Source organism: Camelus dromedarius, chromosome 6, assembly GCF_036321535.1.
Source record: "Camelus dromedarius isolate mCamDro1 chromosome 6, mCamDro1.pat, whole genome shotgun sequence".
Classification (NCBI taxonomy): Eukaryota; Metazoa; Chordata; class Mammalia; order Artiodactyla; family Camelidae; genus Camelus; species Camelus dromedarius.
In genome coordinates this window covers 45,698,863-45,725,775 of record NC_087441.1, presented here as the reverse complement: position 1 = coordinate 45,725,775, position 26,913 = coordinate 45,698,863, and the positions used below count along the sequence as shown (strand labels likewise).

At 37.6% G+C, this 26,913-nt stretch overlaps 1 protein-coding gene and 1 long non-coding RNA gene across 2 annotated transcripts in view; both read right to left on the bottom strand.

The window, feature by feature from the left end:
* Positions 1 to 20,052, bottom strand: part of SEC63 (SEC63 homolog, protein translocation regulator) — a 58,053-nt gene extending 38,001 nt beyond the window's left edge. The window contains exon 1 of the mRNA XM_010989611.3: positions 19,766 to 20,052. Coding sequence (XP_010987913.3) covers positions 19,766 to 19,889 — 124 coding nt within the window. The 5' untranslated portion in view covers positions 19,890 to 20,052. The remainder of the gene's footprint in view (positions 1 to 19,765) is intronic.
* On the bottom strand, positions 766 to 8,369 carry LOC135321492 (uncharacterized). Its single transcript, XR_010381275.1, has 2 exons — positions 7,951 to 8,369; positions 766 to 1,519 (listed from the first exon to the last, which is right to left on the bottom strand). It is a non-coding gene; the product is annotated as an uncharacterized LOC135321492 (long non-coding RNA).
* Positions 20,053 to 26,913: the final 6,861 nt, after the last annotated feature.

Below are 26,913 nucleotides of genomic sequence, written 5' to 3'. Positions count from 1 at the left end.
TGGCAGAGGCTGGAGTATTATCATTTGAAGATGGATGGAAAGGCCACAAGCCAAAGAATATAGGCTGACTCTAGAAGCTGGAAAAGGCAAGGATTCTATTCTAAACCTTCCAGAAAGAATCTGTCCTGCCAACACCATGACTAAAACCCATCTTGGACTTCTGACCTCCAGAACTATAAGATAATAAATTTGTGTCATATTAAGCCACTATGGTTATGGTTTGTTACAGCAACAATAGGAAATTAATACAGAAAATCTGGCAGAAACCATCTTAATCAGGTGATCAGTGAACATCACCAGCAACGAGACAAAATGCAATCATGTATCATCTGGTAGAATGCAATGAGATGAACACAGAATCAGTTTTGTGAAATTGCTGTCTAAGACACATAACTTGAATCTAATTATGAGAAAACACCAGACAACAAAAATTCAGGTCCATTCTACAAAACAATTGGCCTGTAATCTTTAAAGCCAAGGTAAAACTAAAGAACTATTCAGACTGAAGGATACTAAAGAAACATGTCAACGAAATGTTATATGTAATTCTGAAATAGATCTTTTGCTATAAAGGACATCATTGAGACAAGTGACAAAACTTGAATGGGTCTAAAAATGAAATGGTAGTAATGTTAATTTTCCGATTTTTCACAGTTAAATTATGGACACTTTTGAAAATACCACTGGTGATTTTTTAATCTGCATTTCATTAAATTAAGCCTCCAGCATCTCCCATTTTAAGTATAAAACCAAGGAAACATCTGATAAGGTTATAAGAACAATGCTGAAGTTACTTTATTAACTAGATAGCTTGATCTATCCAAAGGAATGGTATTTTCCCAATATTTCTGTCCATGAGAAAGTACACATAGTTTTTACCCCTCAAAGTCTTGTACAATATGTACATGTACCTTGCATGCCTCTTTCTTCCAATCCAAAATTTACACTGTAACCTTTTAGGAAAATATTTAAGTCAATCAGTAAGTACAGCAGGGTATAGTTTACACAGTAACAGTGATATCCAACACAACTAAACATACGTAGTACATACTCCAAAATTCTACATGTATGACCTCAAATCAAAGTAACTGTCAGAAGTCCTTCCAGATATTTTTAAGACACTTAGAATAAAAAGAAACTCATTTATAAGCTTCTAGTTTACAGAATTACTAGTCTCATGGCTAGCAAAGATTACCTAATTAATATCATTAACTTATGACATAGTTTTAAAGAAATTACCCACATTTACAGAAAAGGGAAATTTCAAGGTCATAAAACAATTCTGTGATTTTAAAAACAACATAACAACATATTATGATTACTCTCAGCAGCTGAACATAAAGTTTACATGTCCGTGGGAGTAGTCCAGGCTTGGAGGCAGGTTATTATGGTTGGGCTTCATAAGCTATATGGTGCCTCTGCTAAAACAGTCACATCCATCTGTCATGCCAGAATGATCTGCCGGTCTGAGAGTCACTCAGATCTGCTGAGTAAACTCTTAGCACCATTTTCCTAGAAACTGAAGAGTGAAAGAATGTTAGCCAGATCTGAAGTCTTCAAACCTTAGTGCCTGCTTATCACAAAAGAACTCCAAAAATACATGTATCTTCTTGTAGAGTTTTAATTTGGCATCTAAAATTTTCATTGTAAAGTTTGAAGAGTTGCAGAAGATGTCATTTTCTGACATATGTTGATGTTGACATTTTAAAATAAAAGGGTTCCAGTGCTTTTAAATTTACCAAGGAAATCTAAAAACCATAGCAATTTCATACCCACTGTCATCCATTTGCAAAAATTCATGAAAAAGCTCTTCATTCCACTTCCCCCACGTAATTTTATCCTAATGTAATGTATTTTTATCCTGGTAAGTCATTTCTTATAATACTTATAATAAGAAGTATGACACATACTTCTTAAAATTAATTTGTTTTATTCCTTGTGACTACTTTTTCCCAACTTTTTATACTTAAAAATGTCAAGCCTTCAGAAAAGTTGAAAGAGTATTACAATGAATAATATCCTATCTAACTCCACCAACTATTAACATTTTTTGCAACTCTCTGCTTTATGTCTCATTCCTTCTTTTCTTCCCTTTCCCCTTTATTTTAGGGAAAGCTGCAGACATCAAGACAATTCACCTCAAATGCTTTGGCACATATGGCCAAATAACATCAGTTAAGTTTATCATAGTGATAAGTTTAATATCTATACTATGTGTTAACATTGCCGATGCTACTTTGTGTGTTTGTGTATGTCATCAAGGCAACATAGATATTATAAATGGATAAATTACTAAAATAAGAATGTTCAAAGACTTAAAACTCTAAATACTAAAACTTACTTTTTAAAATAAAAAGTACACAGGGGTGGGTACCACTCAGTGGTAGAGTGCATGCTTAGCATGCTCAAGGTCCCAGGTTCAATCCCCAGTAACTCCACCAAAAAAAAAAAAAATCTAAATAAATAAATAGAAACTACACTTTTGCCAATATGGCACATTGTTAGGTAAAACAGCTTTATCTTTTACGTTAAGTATATTTTGTCAAAACTTGCAGATTACCTTGAGTCATTCAATTTATAGAAAAAAATATGCTGTGTAACATAACTGACAAAGGCAGTTCTCATTGTTAAATCAGGCAAATCAAACTAGATCAAAAAGGGTCTGATTTTATTTTGCAGTTCAAATAAATATACTGATATTTTGATATTCTGAGGGTTATAAAAATCACTGAGAAATAAATTTTAGAACATACCTTGCAATATAGATACATCAGTTTTCTAGCTACCCAGTCTCTAGGCAGCTAGTCAAGACTATCACCTCAATGTGATACTGGCTCCCTCATTGATAGGACAATTTTGTTTTATTAATTTTAGAAAAAAATAGGAAAATACATTTTACTTTAATAGTGCAGGTAGTTCCCGGAATGCTTCAAAAAAGGAGAAGTATGAGAATGATAATTTGTAAGTGAAAAACTGGAGGGAATCACTGCTCTAAACCACCAAAACCACAGCTTACCTAACCATCTCAAAACAGACTAAGAGGAACTAAGACTTCTGTTATGCTCTTAACTTGAATCTAAATATTTGGCCATGCTGTGTCATTCTCAAGGCCAGGTCAGAACCGCTTGGATTAGATAGGAACTTGACTAAACACTACTCACCATCACCACCACCCATTGCCCACAATCACAGATTACCGAAATTGGAAGGGTTCCAGAAACTTGGGTTCAGTTGCCACCTACCCCATATGCATACTTTTGCAATGAAGAAAGAAACCCAGAAGGCAACTGAAAATGTTTGGATCAGAGCAGAACCACCATACTGATCAAGAACTATTCAGCAGGCCCTTGACTAGACAGCAGCATACACATGTATCATATGCTCACCCACCTAAATTTTATTTTCCCTTTATAGTACTGAAACAAGCACTATAGAGTAGGGTTTTTCAGTTTCGGCACTATTGACATTTTGGACTAGGTAATTCTGGAGAGCTGTCCTGTGCATTAGAGGATGTTTGGCAGTATTATGATCTCTTTCCACTAGATGCCAAAAGCACCTCCCCACAAGAGACAATATTAAACACATACACACCCCAAATCACATGGCTATAGAAGGGTCACGGAAAGCAAGCTGAACGATACAGCCTGAAGATTAGGGACACAGGGAGAAGAAAGGGAAGGTTGGGAGAATAAACAGGGGTAATAAGGCAACAATTATCTTTTTCCATTCCCCTACAAGCAACCTTCAGGCAAAAAAAAAATCACTATATATTTGAGCACTTCCGAACACCCGGGGGGGTGGAGGCGGGTGGGAGTTCGGGTGCTTGATTATTTTAAAAGACCGAAAAAGCCAAAGAAACAAAAAAGGCTGGGGGAAGACAGCCCACAACAATTTCAATTAATGGTAGTTTGGCATAGAGGTCACCTGAAGGCAAAAATTAAAATTTTAGATACTCATAATTATCCCTGATCTCAAATTACAAGTGTTAGCTATCATTGTGTGCAATCTTTGTAAAGACCATTTTAAAAATACAGTAGGTGGCTACATGATGGAGATTAAAAATATACACCTACAGGATGATAAAACACCTAATGTTATATAATGTTGCACTTGTGGCTTGGAATAAAATTTCCACTGATGGTCATGTTCAGAACCCGAAAATCCCAAACGAAGACGAAACAAATTCTGAAAACCTGTAAGATGACTTAAAAAATAGCTCTGGTGATCATAAAGACACTGAGGTTGAATACATGAGGAGTTTAAAAATAATTGTTTCCTGAAATGTAAGGGGCTAAAACTGTATTTTTTTAAATGTTATATTTTATAGCCAAGACATGGAAGCAAACTAAATGTCCCTCAACAGATAAATGGATAAAGAAAATGTGCTGTGTATACACACACACACACACACACACACACACACACACACACACACACAATGGAATACTAAAAAAGGAATGAAATAACGTCATTGGCTACAACATGGATGAACCTAGACCTAGAGATCATCATACTAAGTGAAGTCAGTCAGTCAGAGAAAGACAAATATCACATGGTATCACTTACACGTGGAATGTAAGAAAATGACACAAACAAACTTCTTTACAAAACAGAAAGAGACTCACAGACATAGAAAACAACTTATGGTTACCAGAGTTGTTACCAGGGAAGGGGGAGGGAGGGATAAACTGGAAGTTGGGGATTGGTAGATACAAACTACTATGTATAGAATAGATAAACAACAAGGTCCTACTGCACAGCACAGGGAACTATATTCAATGGCTTATAGTAACCTGTAATGAAAAAGAATATGTATACATATATATGTATAACTGAATCACTATGCTGTACACCAAAAACTACTACAACATTGTAAACCAAGAATACTTCAATAAAAATAAAGCACTCTATTTTATATGATTTTTAAATATGCAACTAAAATGTATAAATTAAACATTTTAAGTAGGTATGACTTCATCCTTAAAAGGATATATACTTGAGCTGGCCAAAAAATTTTTTCACCTCATTAAGAAATAGGGAACTTTGTCAACGTTCCTGCTTAGAAACTTTCAGTAGCTTCCCACTGCACCTAAAATAAAGTCCAAGCTTCGTACCTGGCTGACAGACATGATCTGCACCCCGGCTCCCCCTCTGACTTTATCCCCGATTCTTCTCACCTGTCACACTCCTGCCACGCTGATCTTCTCTCTTCCTGAAAGAGGCCCAACTCTTTCTTGCCTTAAAGACTTTGTACACAACTGTTTCCTCGGTCTGAAATAAATTTTTCCATTCCACACGGATCTTTGAATGGCTGGCTCTCTTTTGTCACTCAGCTTGAAAAAATGTTCTCAGGAAGACTTTCTCTGAATACTCTATTTTTCTACACACAGTATGTCAATTGTCTCCCCTATACTAGGAATATAAGCTTCAAGAGAGGGATCCTATCTATATTGTTCACTCCTATATTCCACTGCCTAACACAATGCCTGGCCAATAGTAGATGCTTTATAAATATTTATTGAATGCTTGAATGATCTCATTTAGACTTCCCAACCACCCTGGGGGTACGTATCTATGTATGTATGTATGATTATACTTTAAAAACAAAACAAAAAAACCAAACCAAACCAAACAAACAAAAAAACTGAGGCTCAGAGAGGTTAAGTAACTTGCTCAAAGTTACGGATGCTACCAAAGAAATCACAACCACTGAAAAATAAAGATGGGACTTGTGCTCAGGTTTAAATTCACATGCACTTCATCATTTTATTTTAAACACCTTTCCTATCAAAGAATAGCTAGACCACTGTGACAATTCACAAAAGTAGCTAAAATATATTGTACCCTTATTCTCATTAACTTATTAACCAGAATTCACTACATCTCCTAAGCAGAAAGCATAATATGAAGAAATTCAAGTCAAAAAATTTAAGAACAAGGAGTAGACAACTGATTAGATAATAATTCTAAAAAAAAGTCTGGTGAAATAGAAGTTCACAGACAAAAAGAGTATTACAAATAAAACTGCTGAAAGGACTTCAGCACTAAAGAATGTGAATGAGGTAAGCCAACAGAACACATAAATTTTGGGGGAGAGATGACAAACCAGTTTTTTGTTTGTTTGTTTTAGCTCAATCTGCTACAGAAGTGTCAAGATCCAAAACAAAAGCAAACATCCATCCTTCGTATCTGTAGAACACAGGGGTTTTTATGAGTAATTGTCTCTCAGCCAGAAGATAATAGTAAGGAAAGAAGGGGAGTCTCAGTTGTAGAGATGATTCATTCCAAGTTACATTTCTCAGACTAAACTAGAAGTCCAAGACAGCTGAGAATCCTAAACAAATTAGAGTGTGCTCCAAGTACGTCTCTGAGAAGGATGCTATGTCTCCTTAGCATACTCTCAAACATGACCTGAAATCCTACCAAAGGGTCCTCTCTACCCTGCCATCTCGTCAGCCAACAACACATCTACCCTGTTAGCTACTTTACTCTTCATCCAATCCTCTACCATGATAAGCCATAGCCCAAGTCAAAGGTTAATTACTTTTAAGATAAAACAAGAGAAAAAGAAATAGAGAAACTCAAATACTCTTAAAATAAAGAAATACTAGCTTTAAAAAAAGAAGGCAACTTAAAATACTTAAAAGGATGTTAAGCCCCACTGGGACCTTAAACACCACATACCCTAAAGTAAAGACAATTCACTGAGCTGAAAAGGCCTGTAGTCACAAGGTACAGAGAATGTCTTCCTTAAGATCACAGCCAATCTAGCCAGAGATTGTTTAAATAAGCTTTTGGATGTTAATAACAAATTTATACAGAATACTCAGCATATACATAAGAGCATAAGAGCAGAAGGAAGAAAATATTCACCACTCCAACACCCAGACAATAATCACTAATAACATTTTAATATATTTCCTTTGTAGGCCCTTTAGGAGAATATTTGGGAAGGAAGAAAGAAAGGAGAGTTGGCAAGGTTAAGGGTACATAGTCAGGAAAGACATCTCTGTGAACAAGTAAGTTTCAGCAACTAATTTCTAGTGGTAATGTGTTTCCCTCAATTAGAGGGCTGTGGGACTGCCTCAGTCAAGGCCCTCAAGGACACTTCTGCAGTTATGATGACATCTACTACTTCTCCCCAATGCAGCAGATGCCCAAGTGATAGTTTCTTAGACAGGAGAACAAACAGGACACACAAAAACTAATCTAAGTGTAGCACTCTATAATGTACCAGTGTACAAACTGAAAGACACAATCACATAAAGCTGAAGTTTGTGTTAAAATCACATTACCTGTAATTTTTTACTTTTTAATTTCTAAATACCTCACATAATTAGAAATTCACTGTAAACATCATTTAATGACTACTAATAACCAGATGAACTGACACCATAATATACCTACCATCCTACAATTAGACATATAAACTGTTTCTAATTTTTTGGTATAATAGGCATCTAAATAGGGTGTTCTGAGACTCAATTTCCAACATGGGGATGGGGAGGTTCCCCACACCTCTAATGAGTAATTCTTGGAATACCAGCTAAATGGTCAGAAAATTCAACTCAATTCTAACACTATCTACCCCTATCTACCTAGAGATAGCATCAGATTCCACAAGTTGAGGGCTCAGTCTCACAAGGCCACATACCCATGGCCCCCTACTTTAGACACCCAACATAAGCCATGGTTACAGACTGGGGGTTCCAATGACCTCTTCCTTTGGTTCAATTAATTTGCTAAAGTGGCTCACAAAAACTCAGAGAAACATTTTACTTACTGGATCACCAGTTTATTAAAAAAGGATGTAACTCAGGAATAGCCAGATGGAAGAGATGCATAGAGTAAGGTATGGGGAAAGGGCGAGGAACTTCCATGCCCTCTCTGGGTGCACCACTCTCCAAAAATCTCCACATGTTCAACAACCCAGACGCTCTATGAACTCACCCTTTTGGGGTTCTATAGAGGCTTCATATCATAGGCAGGTTGATTAAGTCATTGGTTATTGGCATTTGAGCTCAATCTCCAGCCTCAGAGGTCAGGGGATAGGACTGAAAAGTTCCAATCTTCTAACCAAATGGTTGGTTCTCCTGGTGATCAGCAGAATCTTTCTTTAGGTGCTTCCAAAAGTCACCTCATTTATATAACAAAAGATATCTTCATCACTCTCAGCACTTGGGAAATTCCAAGGGTTTTGAAAGCTGTGACCAGGAACTATGGATAAAGACCAAATATATATAAGAAATACATATTTGATCATGACCAAATATATATTTCTTATAAGTCACAATATCACAGTATCTTTCTTTGGTCCTATAAGTATTTAGAACTATATCCCTGGAGATTGTCATTCTAAGTGAAGTAAGTCAGAAAGAGAAAGAAAAATACCACATGATATTGCTCATATGTGAAATCTAAAAAAAAAAAAAAAAAAAAAAAAAAGACACAAATGAACTTATCTACAAAACAGAAACAGACTCATACACATAGAGTACAAACTTATGGTTTCCAAGGGGTAAAAGGGGTGGAAAGGGATAAATTGGGAATTTGAAATTTGCACCTCTTAGCAAGTGATGGAAATGTTAGCTATCTCAATTGTGGTGGTTGTTTCATTGGTATAGACATTTATCATAATTCATCAAATTGTTCATCTGAAATTGTTCATGTGTAGTTTACTGTACAGGAATCATACTATAATAAAGGTGGAAAGAAGGAAGGAAGAAAGGAAGAAAAGAGAAAGCAAAGCAAAGCAAAGCAAGCAAGTGGAAGAGAGGGAGGGAGGGAGGGAGGGAGGAAGGAAGGAAGGAAGGAAGGAAGGAAGGAAGGAAGGAAGAAAGAACGAACAAGATCCTTAGAAAAGTGTCCCAGAAGTGGAACTGCCAAATTTAAAATTTTTAACATTTTTAAAGCTCCCTTCTAATAAAAGAAGTAGGACTACACATTCTCTTCAGCAGTTTGCATGACTGGCACCACCAGTCTTCAGCAGCCAGTATGAAAGCCAATTTTTACTCATGTGTACTCAGACTCTTGGGGGCAGATTGTTATCCTATATATAAATAATCATCCCTCCCCTTTTCAGTTGCCAAGAATACAGTAGGCACTATATAAATATTTGTATAGAATTGTATAGAATGTAGAGAACTCCTTTATAAAACAAATATTGGTAAGTACCTACTATGTGCCCAGATGTTTCTGAACACTGAAGACACAGCAGAAAACAAAACAAAAACCCGTGTTCTCATAGACCATACGTTCTAGCAGGAGAGAACAAAAAAAATTAAGTAAACTACATAGCATATTAGAAGATAAGTGTTATGGAGAGAAATAAAACAGAAAGGGAAGAGCTTCCTTGGAGGTAGAAAAAAACTTAATTTTAAGTAAGGTGCTCAAAGAAGGCATGACTGAGAAGATGGTACTTGAGAAAGGACACAAAGGAGATGAGGGAGGTACTAACATAGCTCCCTAGAGGAAAATCATTCCAGGCATAGGAAACAAAAACTATAAAGGTCCAAAAGAAAGAGTACCCCTCATGTGATCTAAGAACAGCAGAGAGGATAGTTTGACTTAAATGGAAAGAGCAAGAAGGAAAATGAAGTCAAAAAGATCATAGACTTCACAGGCCACTCTAATGACTCTAGCTTCTATTGTGATTGAGATGGGAGTGCGTTAAAGGGTTCTGAGCGGAAGAGTAACATGGGCTGGCTTCAGTTCTAAAAGGTTCACTCTGCTACCATTTTGAGAACATATTGCAAGGAACAAGGGTAGAAGCAAGGAGACTAGTTAGGAGCTAATGATAATCCAGGCAATAAGCCAGGACAGCAGTAGTGGTGCAAATGGTTAGACTAGATATTATTTGAAGGTAAAGCCAACAGTACATGCTAACAGTCTGAAAGTGGCCTATGAGACAGAGTTGAGCCAAGAATAACTAACTCCAAGACTTCTTACCTGAACAGCTGAAGAAACAGATGTGATTAACTGAGATGGAGAAGATTATGGGTCAAGAAGACTGAGAGAGGGGAGACAGAAATCACATCAGTTTTGTGCATATTAAGATGCCTATTAGATATTGAAATGTAGACTTGGCACTTACATATACCCAGGTCTGGAGTTTAAGGAAAAACTTCTAGACTGGAAATATAAGTGTGATGAGTCACATAGATGATATTTAAAGCCATGAGACTGGATGAGAACACCAAAGGAATAAGTGTGGATGGAAAAGAAGTCAAAAACTTGGCCTTGAGGTATTCTAACATTAAGAAGTTCTCACTGGTAAACTATGTTCAATAAGTTATCCCATAAAAATAGATACTATGCATATATCTATAGCCAATTGATTTTTGACAAGGCTTTCCATTCAATGGAAAATGAACAGTCTCTTCAACAAATAGTATACGGACAATTGGATTTCCATGTGGAAAAGAATGAAGCTGGACCCCTACCTCACATCATATACAAAAACAAATCAAAGACCAAAATGTAAGAACTAAAACCATAATTCTCTTACAAGAAAACAAAGAGGTAAATTTTCATGACCTTCGATTTGCCAGTGGATTCTTAGACATGAGCCAATGGATTCTCAGACATGACAACAAAAGCATTAGCATAGAAGAAAAAACAGATAAACTGGACTTCATCAAAATTAAAAACTTTTGTGCATCAAAGGATATAACCAAGAAAGTGAAAAGACAATCTACAGAATCAGAGAAAATATCTGCAAACCATACATCTAAATAGGAATTCGTATCTGGAATATATGAACTCCTACAACTCAACAAGAAAAAGATAAGGAACTCAGTTTAAAAAATGGGCAAAGGATTTGAATGGACATTTCTCTAAAAAAGATATACAAATGGCCAATAAGTGCATAAAAATATTCAACCACATTAGCCATTAAGGAAATGCAAATCAAAACCATAATGAAATACCACTTCACACCTACTGTGATGGCTTTAATTTCTTTTAACGGAAATTAAGAGTTGAAGAGGATGTACAAAATTGGAACCCACACAAACTGCTGTAAGACTGTAAAATAGTGCAGCCACTGTGGAAAACAGTTTGGCAAGCTCCTCAAAAAGCTAAGTGGAACTACCCTATGACCCAGAAATTTCACCCTAAGAATACACCCAAAAGAGTTGAAAATAAGAATCCAAAAAGACATCTGTATGCCAATTTTCACTGCAGCATTATTCACAATAGATAAAGTATAGAAATAACCCACATGTTCATCAACAGATGAGTGGATAAAAATGTGATATATCCTTACAAGGAAATATTATTCAGCCATAAAAAGAATGAAGTTCTGATACATGCTACAACATGGATAAATTCAGAAAACATTATCCTAAATGAAATAAGTTAAACACAAAAGGAAAAATATTGTATGATTTCACTTACATGAAATATCTAGAAAAGGCAAATTTATAGAGACAAAAAGTAGCTTAGAGTTTACCAGAGGCTGGAGGAAAGAGAGAATAAGGAGTTACTGCTTAATAGGTATAGAGTTTATTTGGGGTGATGAAAAATTTGGGAAACAGTGGTGATGGTTGCACAACATTGTGAACATAATTAATGTTACTGAATTGTACATTTAAAATGGTTAAAACTACAAGTGTTTTAAATATATATAACCACAATAGAAATTTAAAAAGAAAAGTAATATATCAAGTAATATCTCAAGTATGTCCCTTACCTTCGTATTGCCACCACCACTGCTCAGGCCCATATTATTTCTGGTCTGCTTCTCAATCTCTGTACTTTCTCATTCTATGAGATGTTATTGCATTAACTTGTATACAGCACAGTTACAAAGATATATTCTAAAATGCTCAAAATGGCATACTAATAACCAAATCACATATGAACTCTTCAGCTAGACAAGTTTCTCCTCACATGACTTAAATCAAAATTTCTGGCCTTTTCTTACACTTTATCACTCTGTGAGCTCTGCTGCAACTGATTTCACTTGTACTTTGGACATGTTTCATACTTTCCATCTCTACTTTTGCTCATGTGATTTCTTCTTTGCACCTTCCCCTGCCCCATTCCATCCATTAAATCTTTTTCCTCCTTTAACAGTCCAGTCAAAATCAACCTACTCTAAAGAAACTTTCCAGATCTCCAGATACCCCTTATCACCCCATCTAGCAAACACTTTTACCCAGCTAACTTCCACAGCACTTGTTTTCACTTCTCTTACATTTCCCAGATTATAAATTCTATCAAAAAAGACTACATTATATTTACACTGCCTTCATCTTTGTATTGTCTGCTGCTCCTAGTACAGGCAAACAGTGAATGCTCAGAAAATAACTACTAGATTTAACAAGCAAAACTCTAAAGCAAAAAGACCTGCAATCTACATGAGAAAATTCCTTCATCCATACAAACATAATTTCAAAATGAAAGGAACATTTTATGCTACTGGACCAATTTTGTGTTCACTTGCCTGTCACAAAGCAAAGCCAATTTATTGACACTGGGTTGTGAAGGAAAGTAATGTTCATTGCAGGCGCCAAGCAAGGAGTACAGGCAGCTCATGCTCAAAAGATAGGAATTCCTCAATGGTTTTCAGGGAAACGTTTTTTTAAAGGCAACACTTGGTGGTGACAGCTACAGGATGCATGACTTTCTTCTGATCGGTTGGTAGTGAGGTAACAGAGTGGAGTTTCCAGAATCTCAATCATTAACCTTCTGGTTCCAACCAGTCTGGGATCCTCTTGCTTGGGGGGGAGTGGGGGACCCTTAGTTCCCTTCACTGTATGTATAGCATAGGAAACTATATTCGATACCTTTAAGGAAAAAGAATACGAAAATATATATATATACACACACACACATATATAACTGAACATTATGCTGTACACCAGAAACTGACACATTGTAACTGACTATACTTCAATACAATTAAAAAAATTTTTTTCTTTTAAGAGATCCTTCAGATTGTTCTGTATATCCCCTGAGCAGGAACTAGGACTGGTTTTATCCCTGAACTATTGTCATTAGTTTTCTTGTTGAATTGCTTTTCCTTTGTTTCTACATTCCCTCACTTCCCTACTGCCTATGCCTGCTCTTTGGAACTCAGGAAAGGCCTAGGAGACTAAAGGCTTTTTCTACAAACAAGAAATGGAGGGCACAGAAGGGCTTCTGTGACCAGGAGGGTCCTGCAGGGTCCTGCTCAGTTTCAATCCTTGTTTTCTTTGATACTCCTCAATCTTGAGGGGAGCAAGTGTGGGACAAGAAAGGGAATAAAGTTTTGGGCAGACAGGTTAATCGTAAACTCAGCAGAGAAACTTGAGTTTTAGGGGGACTTGGTTTCACTTATTAAGAAAATGAAAAATAATGCCTTTCAAACAAGCAAATGTGATGGTGAGACTGTAACGACATTTCTCATGAGTAAAATCTAGTAATAGGAAACATTTTTATAAAAGGAAGTCCAAGTATAATACGGATTTATCTGTTATGACCTTCTTTATGTCTGAATAAAAACAGATGATTATGGGAATGAACATCTGAGAAAATGAAAATAAACCTATCTTTGTTTTTCAGGTTCTCCAGGATCAATCAAAAACGCAAGATGACTTTAAAATAAAAACAATTTTACATAATGCATTTACTAATCCAATGTTTGCCACCATATCTATAAAGCCTAAATGTTGTGCTATAATTCCTACTGCCAAGTTCCCATCTGGTTTCCTCTACTGGTGGGACATAAGTGTATATATGCTACATGTCTGATACCCTTTCTGTCCAGACAAAACACAGAGGGAATGACTTTACTTTAACATGACTCAAACTACTCAAAATCTAAAATCTTAGGAAGACGCTATGTTCTAAGTTAAATATGAACATTCATAAAATACACTTCTCTGGTCACAAAGCTGGTAATTAGCCAGTTTATTCTGTCAAAAAATCCACTCAACAAGAGGTTGAGATAATCCACTCTACTGTAATTAGACATCATCTAGGTAAATTAAATCAGCAGAAAAGGCAAACATTTCATTTTAAACAAAAATGTTCATCCCCATCCTCCCCCTGCACTCAATCCCCAAACTGATAAAAGTTAATATGTTATTATTGGGTCAATCACCAAACAGAATTTGGAAGAGGAAGAGAAATAAAGAAATGAATGAAAATCAAAATCTGAACTCCACTCTCTCATTCCCTCCATGGTTCTTAGATTCTATGAATAACCCATGCTATCTTAGAATTCTCTTTCAAACCTGCCCATTCCCCTATATCCTGACATCTCAAAGAACAATAAGCCTCTGAAACGAACTCCTTCTCCATCCAGTTTTTCCCCACCCAGTCCCCACCACCTCCCACCGCACAGCCTTCCAAACTGTTTTCCACTCAATGCTCCACAAAAGCAAAACTGACCATGTAAATTACCTTACTTAAAAACCTCCACTGTTTACCAAGTAACTTATAGGATAAAGTATAAACTCCCTAAAATGGCTGATTTGCTCCTAAATGCCAATCACCTTAAACCTTTACACTTACTGGACATCTCCATGCTTTTGCATATGGTTTCCCCTACATCTGGAATGCACTTCTCCCACTTACCTTTCAAGACCTCCTCTACATGAAACACCCAAATCCCAAAACAGAATTATTCTCTCTTTTCTCCCAGACCACTTTCCACCTGTCATTTTAATACTTACTACAACATGTTATATTAATTATAGGAGGCAATACAAGGTAGTGGCTAAAAAGAGAAGCTTTAGCGTAAGGTAGATTTGGTTCCAACACTCAATCTTCCACCCAGTAGCAATATGGCTTTACGTAAGTTGGTTACCTCCTCCAGAGCTCAACTTCCTCATTAATAAAACTAGTATAACACATGAGTCTACCTCAAAGTGCTACTGTGAGTGCATTCAGCACTGTCCATCCTTGAGGCTAGGAAACATCCAACAAAGTAGCAGAGCTCAGATGAGGATCACAACTATCTGTCTCAGACTGGGTCTCCTCCCACAAGAGAAGGGACCATGTCTAAACTCATCCCCACAGGATGAAAAAGGGGATGCACACACCAAAATGTTTAATCACTTTTGGGTGATCTGGGAAACAAAACTACAAGCAATTTTTATTCTGCTCCTTTGTGCTTTTCTGCATTGAGTACACGCAACTTATTAAGAAAAAAGCTATACACACTTAAAAATTTGACCTGTCACCTAGAAACAGCATCTAGCACAAAGTATTACGCTCTGTAAGTATCTGAAAAAGAAGGAATTTCTAAAGTGCATTTAGTTTTATAAGTAAACATGTTTATATGCATTTATTTCTTTGCTTTTCATAATCACTTCTTGGGTAGACAGGGCAGGTTATTATTATTATCCTAGAAAATGAGGCTGAGAATTCAGAAACAATTGAGTAGGGACTAGGCTGGAACTTTAAACCAAAACTTCTAACTTTAAAAGTTTAGAGTTTTCTTACTTTATAACTAAGCACTAAAAGTGGGCTTCCACATACATTCCCAAGTTAGAGAGCTGAATCACTTGTATACTGTTTGAGAGGGAGCAAGCAAACAAGAATAAAGGAATGTAACTTTTTTTAAAGTTTCATTAATCTTTTCAAACAATGGGGGGAAAATCTGAGATAAGTACCAAATGAAACTGTTCCAGAAAGTCTAAATAACCAGCAAAATCAGCAGGAGCTAACAGTCCCAACATGTGCCAGACACTGGTCTAAATGCTTTATACAAATCTAATTTATTAATCTTTAATTCTATGAAACAGATAACTACTGTCTCTATTTTACAAATGAATAAACTAAAACACAGAGAAGTTAAATAACTTGCCTAAGATAACATAGAAATCAGTAGATTTCGGTTTCAAAACCAGGCAGTTTGGAAAAGTAAGATTAAGAAGTCAAAAAGCAAACAAACAAAAACTGGGTTAAAATATGATATATTTTATCTCAATTCAAAGTCTCTTTATTCCTTAACCTATGGAAAGAATAAAAGCTCTCTCTGGCTTATTTGAATTTCTAATAATTACAAGTAGTTATTTTCTCTTCTCAAATATCATGGTAAACCTGTTAATATTAAAGTTGGTTTAACAAATATGTTCAGCTTTCAACTACAAGAACTTTACAACACCACTGTACAGTAAGTCTTCTTAGCTTTGTAAAACGGAAAGGCTAAGCAGCAAAGAGCACATACCACCTCCCAAAATGACAACTCCAGCAAAAGACCACTACCTATCTTAGCAACACTTCTCAAACATAGCTACTATTTACAATCACATAGGGACTTTTTAAAAAAACCAATACACAGCACACACTCCACACCAATTAAATTAGGACATCTGGTGATGGGTCTAAGTGTTTTTTAAAAACTTCCCCCAAGTGACTCTAATGAGAAGCCAGGGTTTAGAACCACTATTCTAAGGAAATATAAACCCTTCATATTATTACTTCATATAGAGCTTTTGTCCATAATGGTCTTAAAAAGTATTCAGTCATCTTATTCAGCCAACTTGCAAACAACCAAGAGAGTAAAATAAGCAGCAGGACCCTTCAACTACTAAAAGAGGTACTAATTATAAGCACACTTAGCCCAATAGATTAGACAGAAATCAAGACAAAACAATTCCAATAATAATGTTCTGGATAACAGAGTAACTTCAATTAACGTGTCAAATATGACAATGACCAAGTTATTTCTATTTTTCAAATTCTAGATTCTACAATCTGAAATGGCCCCATGCTTTCTGATGGACTCAAGAGCCCAACAATTCCAAAAGAGCAACACTGAAAAAACTGTCAATCTTGAAGCCCCAAATGTGTCACCTTTTTAAAAAACTAAACAGATTACTTAAAAAACTAAACGACGACTACTTAAATTGAACTTTAAGATTGTATAATTTCTGGCAAATAAAATCTTTTTATGCTTTCATACAGAAGATACCCTTGAAGTCAAGATCGACATAAGAACTCTGAAAATCAAAATCATATGCCTACATTTTTGCCTTTGGCTACTTAGTTTCACAGGAAACTAAATAAGCTTCAAGATCAAATAACACTCTGTTGTGTTATTCAAAAATTTTACAGAATTTTTCAAATTTTAGAAAGATAGTATAGTGTTTCTAACCTAACAAGCCCTTAAGGATCCAATAATTCAACAAATTAGTATCTCAACAGCAAATTATGACTACTTTTTAAGTGAGATGAATAAAGACTGTAAGTAGCCTGCTGTCAGTACAAGTCACCAAATTATTTTCCTGCAAACATCTGAAAAAACTTTCTTTTTCAGAACTTTGTATGAATCTGTAATTCAAGACTTCTCTTTGATATTCAAGACATTTTAACTGGACTTCAGAAAAATCAATATGATTAAAAAAAAATCCTTTTAATACCACTGTAATTCTAAAGAAACAACTCGTTATGGTGGATACACACAAGAAGTCCAAGTGGTATCCACCAATTATCATGATAATTAGAATAGCACTTAAGTATCCACCTTAATTTTCATAATGCAATTTGGGTCAAGACCAAAAACATCAATATGTGCACATTTACTGAGTAAGGTAAGCCTGAAGCAGAGCCAGAGGTAAAGAAGGGGCAAATGAACACCTAACTTCCTATCTAGCAATATGGAATCCACAGAGGACCTTGAAGCTAAGCAGACCGGTTTCTATCACATCGCAAAGCTACCTAAGCTGTCTAAACTCCAGTTTCTCCATGTAAAGATGGAGGTGATACTAGTATCTTATAGTTTTAAGAGGATTAAATAAAGTAACACTTGAAGTTGATGATTTATAGTCAATATTAATTTGCTACCACTTTTCCAAAGACTAACCAAATGCTGAAGGTGCTCAAGCATGACTTGCCTATAAGACATCAGACAAACTTTATAATGCAAAATCCACCATGAAAATATGATTTTCAAATTTCAAAAATCCAGTGTGGATTAAAATGACTAATTTCTGAAATCAGGGCAGCTTCTCAAAACACAATCTAACATCAACTATACTTCAATTTTAAAAAACTTTTAAAAAACTAAAAAAAAAAAAAAAAACCCCCACAATCTAACCATACCTACCTACTCTCCCAATACCCTTTTGTCTTTTACACAACCAACTTGCACACTCAAATGAGTGATTAGTGAAAATAAACTACCATAGTGAAAAGTGCACTCTTGGGTGACGGTATAGCTCAGTAATAGAGGTCCTGGGTTCAATCCCCAGTACCTCCATATAAATAAACAAACAAACCTAATTACCTCCCCTCAAAACAAACAAACAAATTAAAAAACTGCACTCTTTTAAGTAGAAATAAAATTACCAGAGTAACCTAGGTTTTGCAGATATGGAAAGCCATTAATGGTATTAAGACTACATCACTTATATATGATCACTGTCCAAAGAACCCAGACAAATTAAATACACTCAGGAAAAGAAGGCACAACAGTCCAAAATCCAATTTTCATGAACTGTCCACTGAATAAGAAAACTGGGACTCTGGGCAGATTTTTGCATCTAATGGATAAAATTATTGTCAAACGTACAAAAAGATGGAATCTTTTGTTATTATTTATCCTAAATTCAATTTAACTTAGTTCCATTATGTATCTCAAGAATTTTACAGAGCACCGAATCACTCTTAAACCATAACAAGTTCTGAGTTGATTCAATGCTTCACTGTTAACAACTTCCCCCAAGTACAGTATGTCATCCGGACAACCTAGACTCCCATCACACCCAACTTGAGACAATATATGTACTCAAGTTAGCATAGCTCTTGTGAAACAAAGCTTTTCCTAAATTTTATACTCAAAATCTGCTAGTTTCTGTTAATACTACCATACACAAGCTATTAGGGCTCTGCTGTTCCATCAGTTTTAAGAATATCACCTGCCATATGTGCAACAAATGGAATCAAAACACTACCCAAACATAAAATGCCTTAAGAAGAATCCATGTAATTTTGTGTCCTAATCCGATGTTGTTTAACGTGAGAACAGAAAATTAATAACTAAAAAAAGCAAATGGACCAGCTACCTCACAACTACCCACAAGATCAACTACCTACAAGACTTAATCCTTCCTTCATACTTGCACTTTTTCTGCCATAAACAGGAAACTCCAAAGAAAAGGAAATAGGGAAAAGCCTGTTTTTTTGCTAAGGGGAATAAACGCATTGCTTCCAACCCCAACAGTGCGAGTGAACAAATGAAAAAGCAAAGGGGGAAAGGCACGGGGGGGGAGGGGCGGCAGGCAAGCTCAGTTGGAGTCTTAAACATGCCTCCCAGCTCAAACGGTGCCCAAAACATCTGTAACGACAGCTGCAACCGGGGGACGGGGGTGTGGGGGGACGAGGACCGTGATGTGGGGGCTCGGAGTTGAGCCTGCACGCTTGGCTTCCTCCTCTACCAACTCTTCTCTCACCTCCCAATTCCCATCTTCCCTATCCCATCCTGCTCCCTCCATAAAGAAAAATACCCAGTAAAACCGGAGGCAGAGAAGACAAAAGAGGCAGGAGGTGGCTGCAAGGAGCGTCCAGAACAATAGCGGAGAAGGTGCAAAGCGAAACTCCTGAGGAGGACAATGAAGAGGATGGAAAGGAGCCCGGAGAAGCACCGAGAGAAACACCGCCGAGCCTGGGCCCCGCCACCGGCGGACGCCTGGACGCGAGGCCCGGCCGCGCTGGCGATATTACCCCTGGACCGGCGGGGAGGGCCGGGCCGGAGCGGGCGGGAGCGACGCCGGCCGGAGGGGCCCGCGGGGCCTGCGCAGGTCCACGGGCAGCCCCCGGCGGCACTCACCGGCATTCTGGTCTCGGGGCCAGAGGTAGTATGTGGCCGGGATCACGATGAGCCCCACGAAGGAGGTGAGGAAGTAGAAGAAGGTGTTCCCGCTGTCATCGTACTGGAACTGCTGCCCCGCCATGGCACGCCCTCCTCCGCCTCCCTCTTCTCACCTCCGCCGCCACGACCCCGCTCTGTACTCCGGCTCCCAGAGCCCCGGCCCCGTGTGGCGTAGGTCCTACGCCGCCGCCGCCTGTCCTCCCCGCCCCCACGCTACTCTCACGGACACGCCGCCGCCACCGCCGCTGCCGTCTCCAGCTCTCGCGAGAAGAGATACCTCCCGCCCCGCTCGGTTTTTCCCTCCCCCACGCCCGCCTCTTCCCTACAAGCGCTCCGAGGGAGACGTGGCGCGCGCAGCAGCCGAACTCCGTGAGGTCCCGCCCTTAGCCCTGCCCCCTTAGCCTCAACCCCGCCCCTCGAGCCTGGTAGTTCCTCCCTAAGGCTCCGCCCCTACCCCTAGAGTCCCTCCCCTTCCCTCCTCCGCTTCCTTTCCCAGGGTCCCACTCCCGGTTCGATGGTGGGTTTACCGTGTCCCAGCCAAGGTTTCCCGACCAAGCAGTAGGCGCAGGCAATTTATTTGACTGCGGCTGGAGTCGCCGCTGTTCGAAGCAGAACAGAGGCTTCCTTGCCTCCTATGTTTCCCATCCCTACCTCACCCAGTCCTGCCCTCTTGCTTTTCTGTTTCCCTGTTTGATACGAATGTTTCCTTAGGTTCCGGATCTGCTCCTCCACAGTTCGGAAACAAGAGTCAGTCAGAATAGGGCAGCGCGAAGGGTTAGTGGGGTTGAGAGGGATGGTGAAGGGTTTTGCTGTAGTTTTGGGGTGGGTTTTTTTTTTTTTTTGGCAAAGAAATGTTTGCTATTTAAAGACTGCGATCTACATTGCGCCCATTTTGCAGATGGAGATTCCCCAAGCCGGTGGAGATGGTGACCTCCCTATCCCAGAGCGAATAATATTTATAGCGTTTTCTTCGACAAAGGCAGTAGACTAAGACCTTTATTGCTTTAAATCATTAAATGGTCCGTGAACCCCTTAGAATAAATCAAAGCTTGCCGGCTCTCCAGATGAGGATGAGGCTCAGAGAGATTGCCTGAAGTCAAGCGCAGTATGAGCAGATCTGGGGATTCAAATCTAGATCATGCTGACGCCACAAAGCCAGTGCCCCTGACCGCCGCCTGGACATGGACCTTAATTCAACATTTCCCTGAGAGCGTCTGGCACTTTCCTCGCAGTGTGTGGGCAGGAATCCGCCCTTCGGGAAAGGACGGCTGGAGGAGCAGTCGCTCTCGGTGGCCTCTCCCTTCGCTGGCCCTGAGATCCCAGAAGCCAGTGTCAGCTGAGCAGGGAGTGGAGAGGGCTGGTGCCCTGTTCTGAGAATGACCCCACGGCCCCGCGGCAGCCCTATTCCCCATGTCTCCATCTCCCCTTGGGGCATCAAAAGGAAATGCCCACCCGACTCACCTCATAGAGTGGTTGCGAAGATTAAAGGGAGTTGTGGTGAAAATGGTTTTCAAAGGGAGAACTATGTAATAAACAAATATTGCATATTACACTGTATTTTTTAAAACTCATTTTAAAACTATATAGTCTCTTTACTCGGTTCCTTTCAATATGTCTACTACTGTTAGAAGAGAAATCTGGTCACAGGTCATCCTTCCTTTCATGTCCTCAAAAATAGTTTTTATCATAATCAGTGATGACTTCCTTCATAATAGAGTGTGTTCACATGTATTCCCTCTTCCCTTTCAAATATTTTACCTACCTATTTTGAAAGGAAATTTCAGAAAACCATTTTACTGCATTTTCCTCCTCATTTTTTTCTGTATAAAGTTTTCAAACACTATATTAGAGAGGAAAAATAAAACAGAGAAGTGAGGGGAAGAGGATTGGACTATGAAGTCAGCACAGCATTTTGATCACCCAGTGCTGATATGGCCAAAACAATTAGCCTTGGTTCAGAAACAAATCAGTCATAAAACTGGCTCAACTGAAGTGGGTAGGATGCTGAAGTTCCTTTTGTTTATGTGAATTTGTTATTAAGTCTTCCCAGGTTTTAATAATGCTGAATTGGTTATTTTTATTACTCTAATTATACATTTTACTCAGCATTTGTATAAAGATAATACATCAGTTTTATAACCTTGTGTCAATATAAATTATTCATGATAAATATTCCCCTTCTTTTTTTCTGCAGGAGTAATCTTTTCACTGCAGCTTTGGGTTATGCATATGAGTGGCTTGAACAGAACTGAACCATGAAATAAAATTTTGAACAAATCACATTTATTTGCTAAACTCCAGACCAATCTAAAATACGAATTTTAAAAATCAGATTGAAAGATTAAAGATTTGAAAATGTATCTTAAAGATGTGAAAAAGTTTAAACACATTTTGTCTTAGAACTAAACAGTACTGGTCATAGATAAACTCAGATCACCCAAATATTCTCCAAAGTAAATCTGAACCATACCTTTAATTAATCACAATTTCTGACTCATGGTGATGTTTTTAAACTAATGCAATTGTTTCTTTCAACGTATCATTTTAATGAAATATTTAATAATAGTGAGTGAATATGGTAGAACCAGAGGTACAAACACTTTTTGTTCTTAGTCTAATAAAACATGTTAAAAGGCATTTTTGTATTTTGTCTGTATGCATCTATATAAGAGTATTTTAATCAATTTCATATTAATTGCTAGGTAAGTATTTCCTCTCAAGTGTAGAAAGCCTGACTATTTTTTGGTTCCTCTTAATAATCTGCTTTTTCCTTAAAGTGGATCTTTTCTTCACAGCAAGTCATTCTCGTAACTAAAATGTTGACTTATATTTATACATACTAAAATACATGTGTGTAGCCATAATTAACAGTATTTAATTTTCTGCTTAATGGAATTAGCCTCAAAGAGACTGGAAAGCACCAAATTAATAAGCAAGTAAGTGCAGTTATTTCCAGTCTTTTCCCTCCCTCCCACTCAACAATAACCTTCACTGCTAGAACCTAGCAAATCATCTGTAATGTTATACCTCTTATTACTTTGTTTCAGTGTCAGGATTTTCCCCATTACGAGCTCAATCTCCTCTGATGGAAATAATTCTTTTTTATTTGGTCTTAGGAGATGAAAAGTTACCCCATCATAATGACAACAGCAATATCAACAAAGAAACATATGTATGAATACTTATTATTTACAAAAAGTTTCCTCAACATTATTCCATTTGAAATTTCAAAGCATGACCCCCATGCTGGAACTTTGACTAGGTAAAAGGTACTAACCCACTGCAATCCCTCAATTCCCTAGCTTTCTAAGGCGCTTAGGACCCAGTGAAATCCCGGTCTTACACCTGCAGAGAATGTGAAGGGAGATGTGAGTTGGAAAGATATTAGAATGTATTATTCTCAACTCTGAAAGCATGAAAACAATGTTGAAAGAGGAATTGAAGGCTGTGGTTTTCTTTAGTGTTGGGAGAAGTTTTGTATTTTGGCTCCTTTTCATGAGTATGTTGGACTTGTCAATATTGTTGTTATTCTATCCTACTTTTGTGATTCCAAAGCTGATAATTTATTGTACTAAAGCCAGCTGTCAACAATGTATCCACAAACGTAGGTTATTTCTTTATGAATTAATTTCATGGATTACCAATATATTTAAATTGCTTATTGAAAAACTGATTGAAATTTCACAGTAAGCCACAAAATAGCACTTAATGAAATTTCTCAATCAGGTTGAAATATAATTTGGAAGACTGACCATAAATAAACAGAAGAGATCACAATGGCGATTTCAAAGGTATATATTTCAGTAAGAAGAAAAAATTCTCAATTGAGATTAAAACTTTAGGAAAAAATATAACTCCTCTTGTTGAAAAGAAAATAAGTGTGGGTCCTGAAGCTTATAAAATTGGAGGACTCTAATAAAGAAAAAGAATATAAAATTATGATTATAAAATTAGATACAAAAGTTCATATTTAATATGGACTTTGTTTATAATAATGTGTCAAGGTAGGTTCATCAGTTGTAACAAATGTACCACTCTAATGAGGATGTTAAAAATGGAGGAGGCTCTGCATAAGGGAGCAGGGTCAGGGAATATATAAGAACTCTCTGTACTTTCCACTTCATTTTGCTGTGAACCTAAATCTGCTCTAAAAAAATAAGTCTACTAAAAATAGCTAACATTATAATAGTTATAATTGATATAGGTATGTGTTCTACAAACAGAAAGATTCTGATAAATTATATTTTACAGGATTTCCATCAAGAAAAATAAAGCACATTTATCATTGTATAAACTGCATATTGAGTATATTTCTACTAAGAGAGATACTTCCTTTTTGACAAGGCTCAATGACAACTAAATCCTCTGCTTACAATTTTAAGATTTCATGAGTAGGAGAGTTTTCCACAGAGTAGTTTCTGACTCTGTACATTTCAAACAATATTTATCCTCCATTACCTATATAATTCAGGTGCCAGGCCTACTGGAGTATATTCATATTTGTGAATCAAGATGTATCACTTTTCATGTTGCAATGCTGGGTAAGTTTGCCCCCAGGGACTGAGGTGGAAGGAGTATTCCTGGAAGTGGTAACAACTATACACAGAAGTAACTGTGAACTACATAAAAATATCACCCTAACTCCAAAATGAATGTACCCCCTTACCTCCAAATATACAGGTTACTATAAGGAAGAAATTCATTCATTCAACAGTTAACAATCACTGAGATCACATATAATATCAACCAGTGTGGGGAGCACAAGAATATTTAAGACAGGGTCTCTGACCTCCGGAGACTCGCCTACGATCTAATGCAGAGGACATACTTTTGCAATAAGTAACAAAAACCCAAGGAAGGAATTGATAAATGCTATAAGAAATATACAGATAAAGTCATTTCCAAATTCATAGGAAAGGATCCTTTCTTTTGGCAGGGAGAATTAGAAGGCTTCAAGGAAGAGGTGGCAGTTGAGCTAGGCCTTGAAACTTAAAAAGTGAAGGAAAAAAATCCAGGTGGAGGTAGCTCAGAGAACATTTGGAAAGTCAAATGAAATCTAGTCTGGTTGTGAATGGGAATCACAGAGGTGGAAAAATAAAGTCCAGCTTGCAGATTACAAGCAACACATTAGCAACACTGCAGTTTAAATGAGCTTTGTTATAGGAGTACGTAGGTGGGAGACATTGCAATCTCCTTTGGATGCCTTTAAAAAAGAGGAGAAAAAAAAGAAATTGTTTTAACTAGTGTGGTTTAAGTACAGTCCTGCAGAAAACAAGAGGGTGGACTAGGTCACCATTTCTATTATTTTCTTCTTTCTCCTTTATCCAGAATAGTTTCTCCTCTTTGGTATCAATCAAATCTTCTTAAGATCTAATACAGCAGTTATGTCCCTAAAAAGACTTATTTGACGTACTTATTTGACCTCACTCTGCTGGCCCTTGTATGTCATGTCACATCCTGTTCCCTCTCTACTTCCAATCCTGTTTTCCCACCTCTGTCCTGCTTCACATCTGTTCTCACAGCAGCGAGGGATATTTTCTTCTTTTAGCTTTCTATTTTGAAATCATTATAGATTCACAAGGAGTTGCAAAAACAGTAGAGAAGACCTATGTACCCTTCGGTCAGTCTCCTCCAATAATAACATCTTATGTAACTATAGTACAATATCAAAAACAGAAAATTGACATTAATACAATTTATAGATCTTATTCAGATTTCACCAGTTTTACATAAGCACTCGTGTGTGTGTGTGTGTGTGTGTATGTGTGTGATCCTTCTAAAGCCTGTAAGATCATGTAACTTTATTCAAAATTCTCTGAAGTCTTCCTGTCTCACTCAGAGTAAAAGCCTAGGGTTTGGGTCTACAAGGTTATAAGTCATCTGCCAGACCCCCTACCCCTCTGAGGCCATTGCGACCACTGCTGCCTCTGCATTTCACTACAGCCACACTGGCCTCCTTGTTGTTCTCCAGGCCTTTGCACGTAGTGAGTCCCTCTGCCTGGAATATTCTTCCTCCAGCTCTCCCTGTGGTCCCCTTCCTCTCTTCACTCAGGTCTCTGCTCAACTACTGAGCCTTCAAATAAGCCTTTCCTGATCGCCTTCATTTTCTATCTCCCCACTTGCCTTTATTTTTCTTCAGACCATTTATCACTGGGTGATATATTTTATATTAATTTGCCTATTTATTGAATTTCTTCCCTCACTAGGATGTAAATTCCACAAAATTAGAGTCTTATTTTGTTTACTGTAGTATCCCAGGTGCCTGGAATAGTATCTGGCATATGGAAGGTGCACACTATTTGTTAAGTCAGTGAATGTTCGATTTACACTATCAAATTGAACTTTTTGATGTATCATTTTATAATTGTTTTTAAATCTGTTACATTCTATGTGTTCCAGCCCCTTACCACAGGTGCTAGGTAAATTCACGCTAATCTCAGAAACAGGGTTTTCTGCTTAAACTTGAGCAAAAGCCTGACAAAAATCTCCCATTTAAAACAAGTTTCACTGATTCTCTTTCCTCTTTTCTTCCTTCCCTTATTCCTCTCCATTTTTCCTTGTTCACACTATGAAATATCAGAAGGTATAGGTAATGGGATATACAGTATGTTATGGGATTTTTGCATCTGCATAGAGAGGAAGTTGAGGGCTTATATAGGTGTGTGCAGTTGGAGCCTGGGTCACAGCCACGCTCTAGTTGCAGGGGATGCTAGGAGAGTATTTAGTGTTTTTATCTTTTATGGTGAGATGAAGGTTCTACCTCATAAAGTGGGAGATCCCCAAACTTTGGAAGGGGTGCAGATGCCACTAAGAATGTCATTGGTCCACAGTGAAAATAACTGGGCAGTTAAATGGTGAGATCCTCTAGCCATTACTCCATGTGCTACAGTTGGCATTTCACTGAGACTTAATTGAAAAAAGAGGGTATTAGATGTCTGACCTCCCTGAGTTGCTGAGGTTACAGCAATCCCACCTGCAGAGGAGACGGGCTGAGTAACTTCAGAAGCAAGTAAAAGTGGACATGGCAGCCGGGATCAGAGCAGGGAGCTAGGTTGGAGGCCTGCTTTGTTGCTGGGCTGCAGAGGGATGAGTAGCTAGGGTCATCG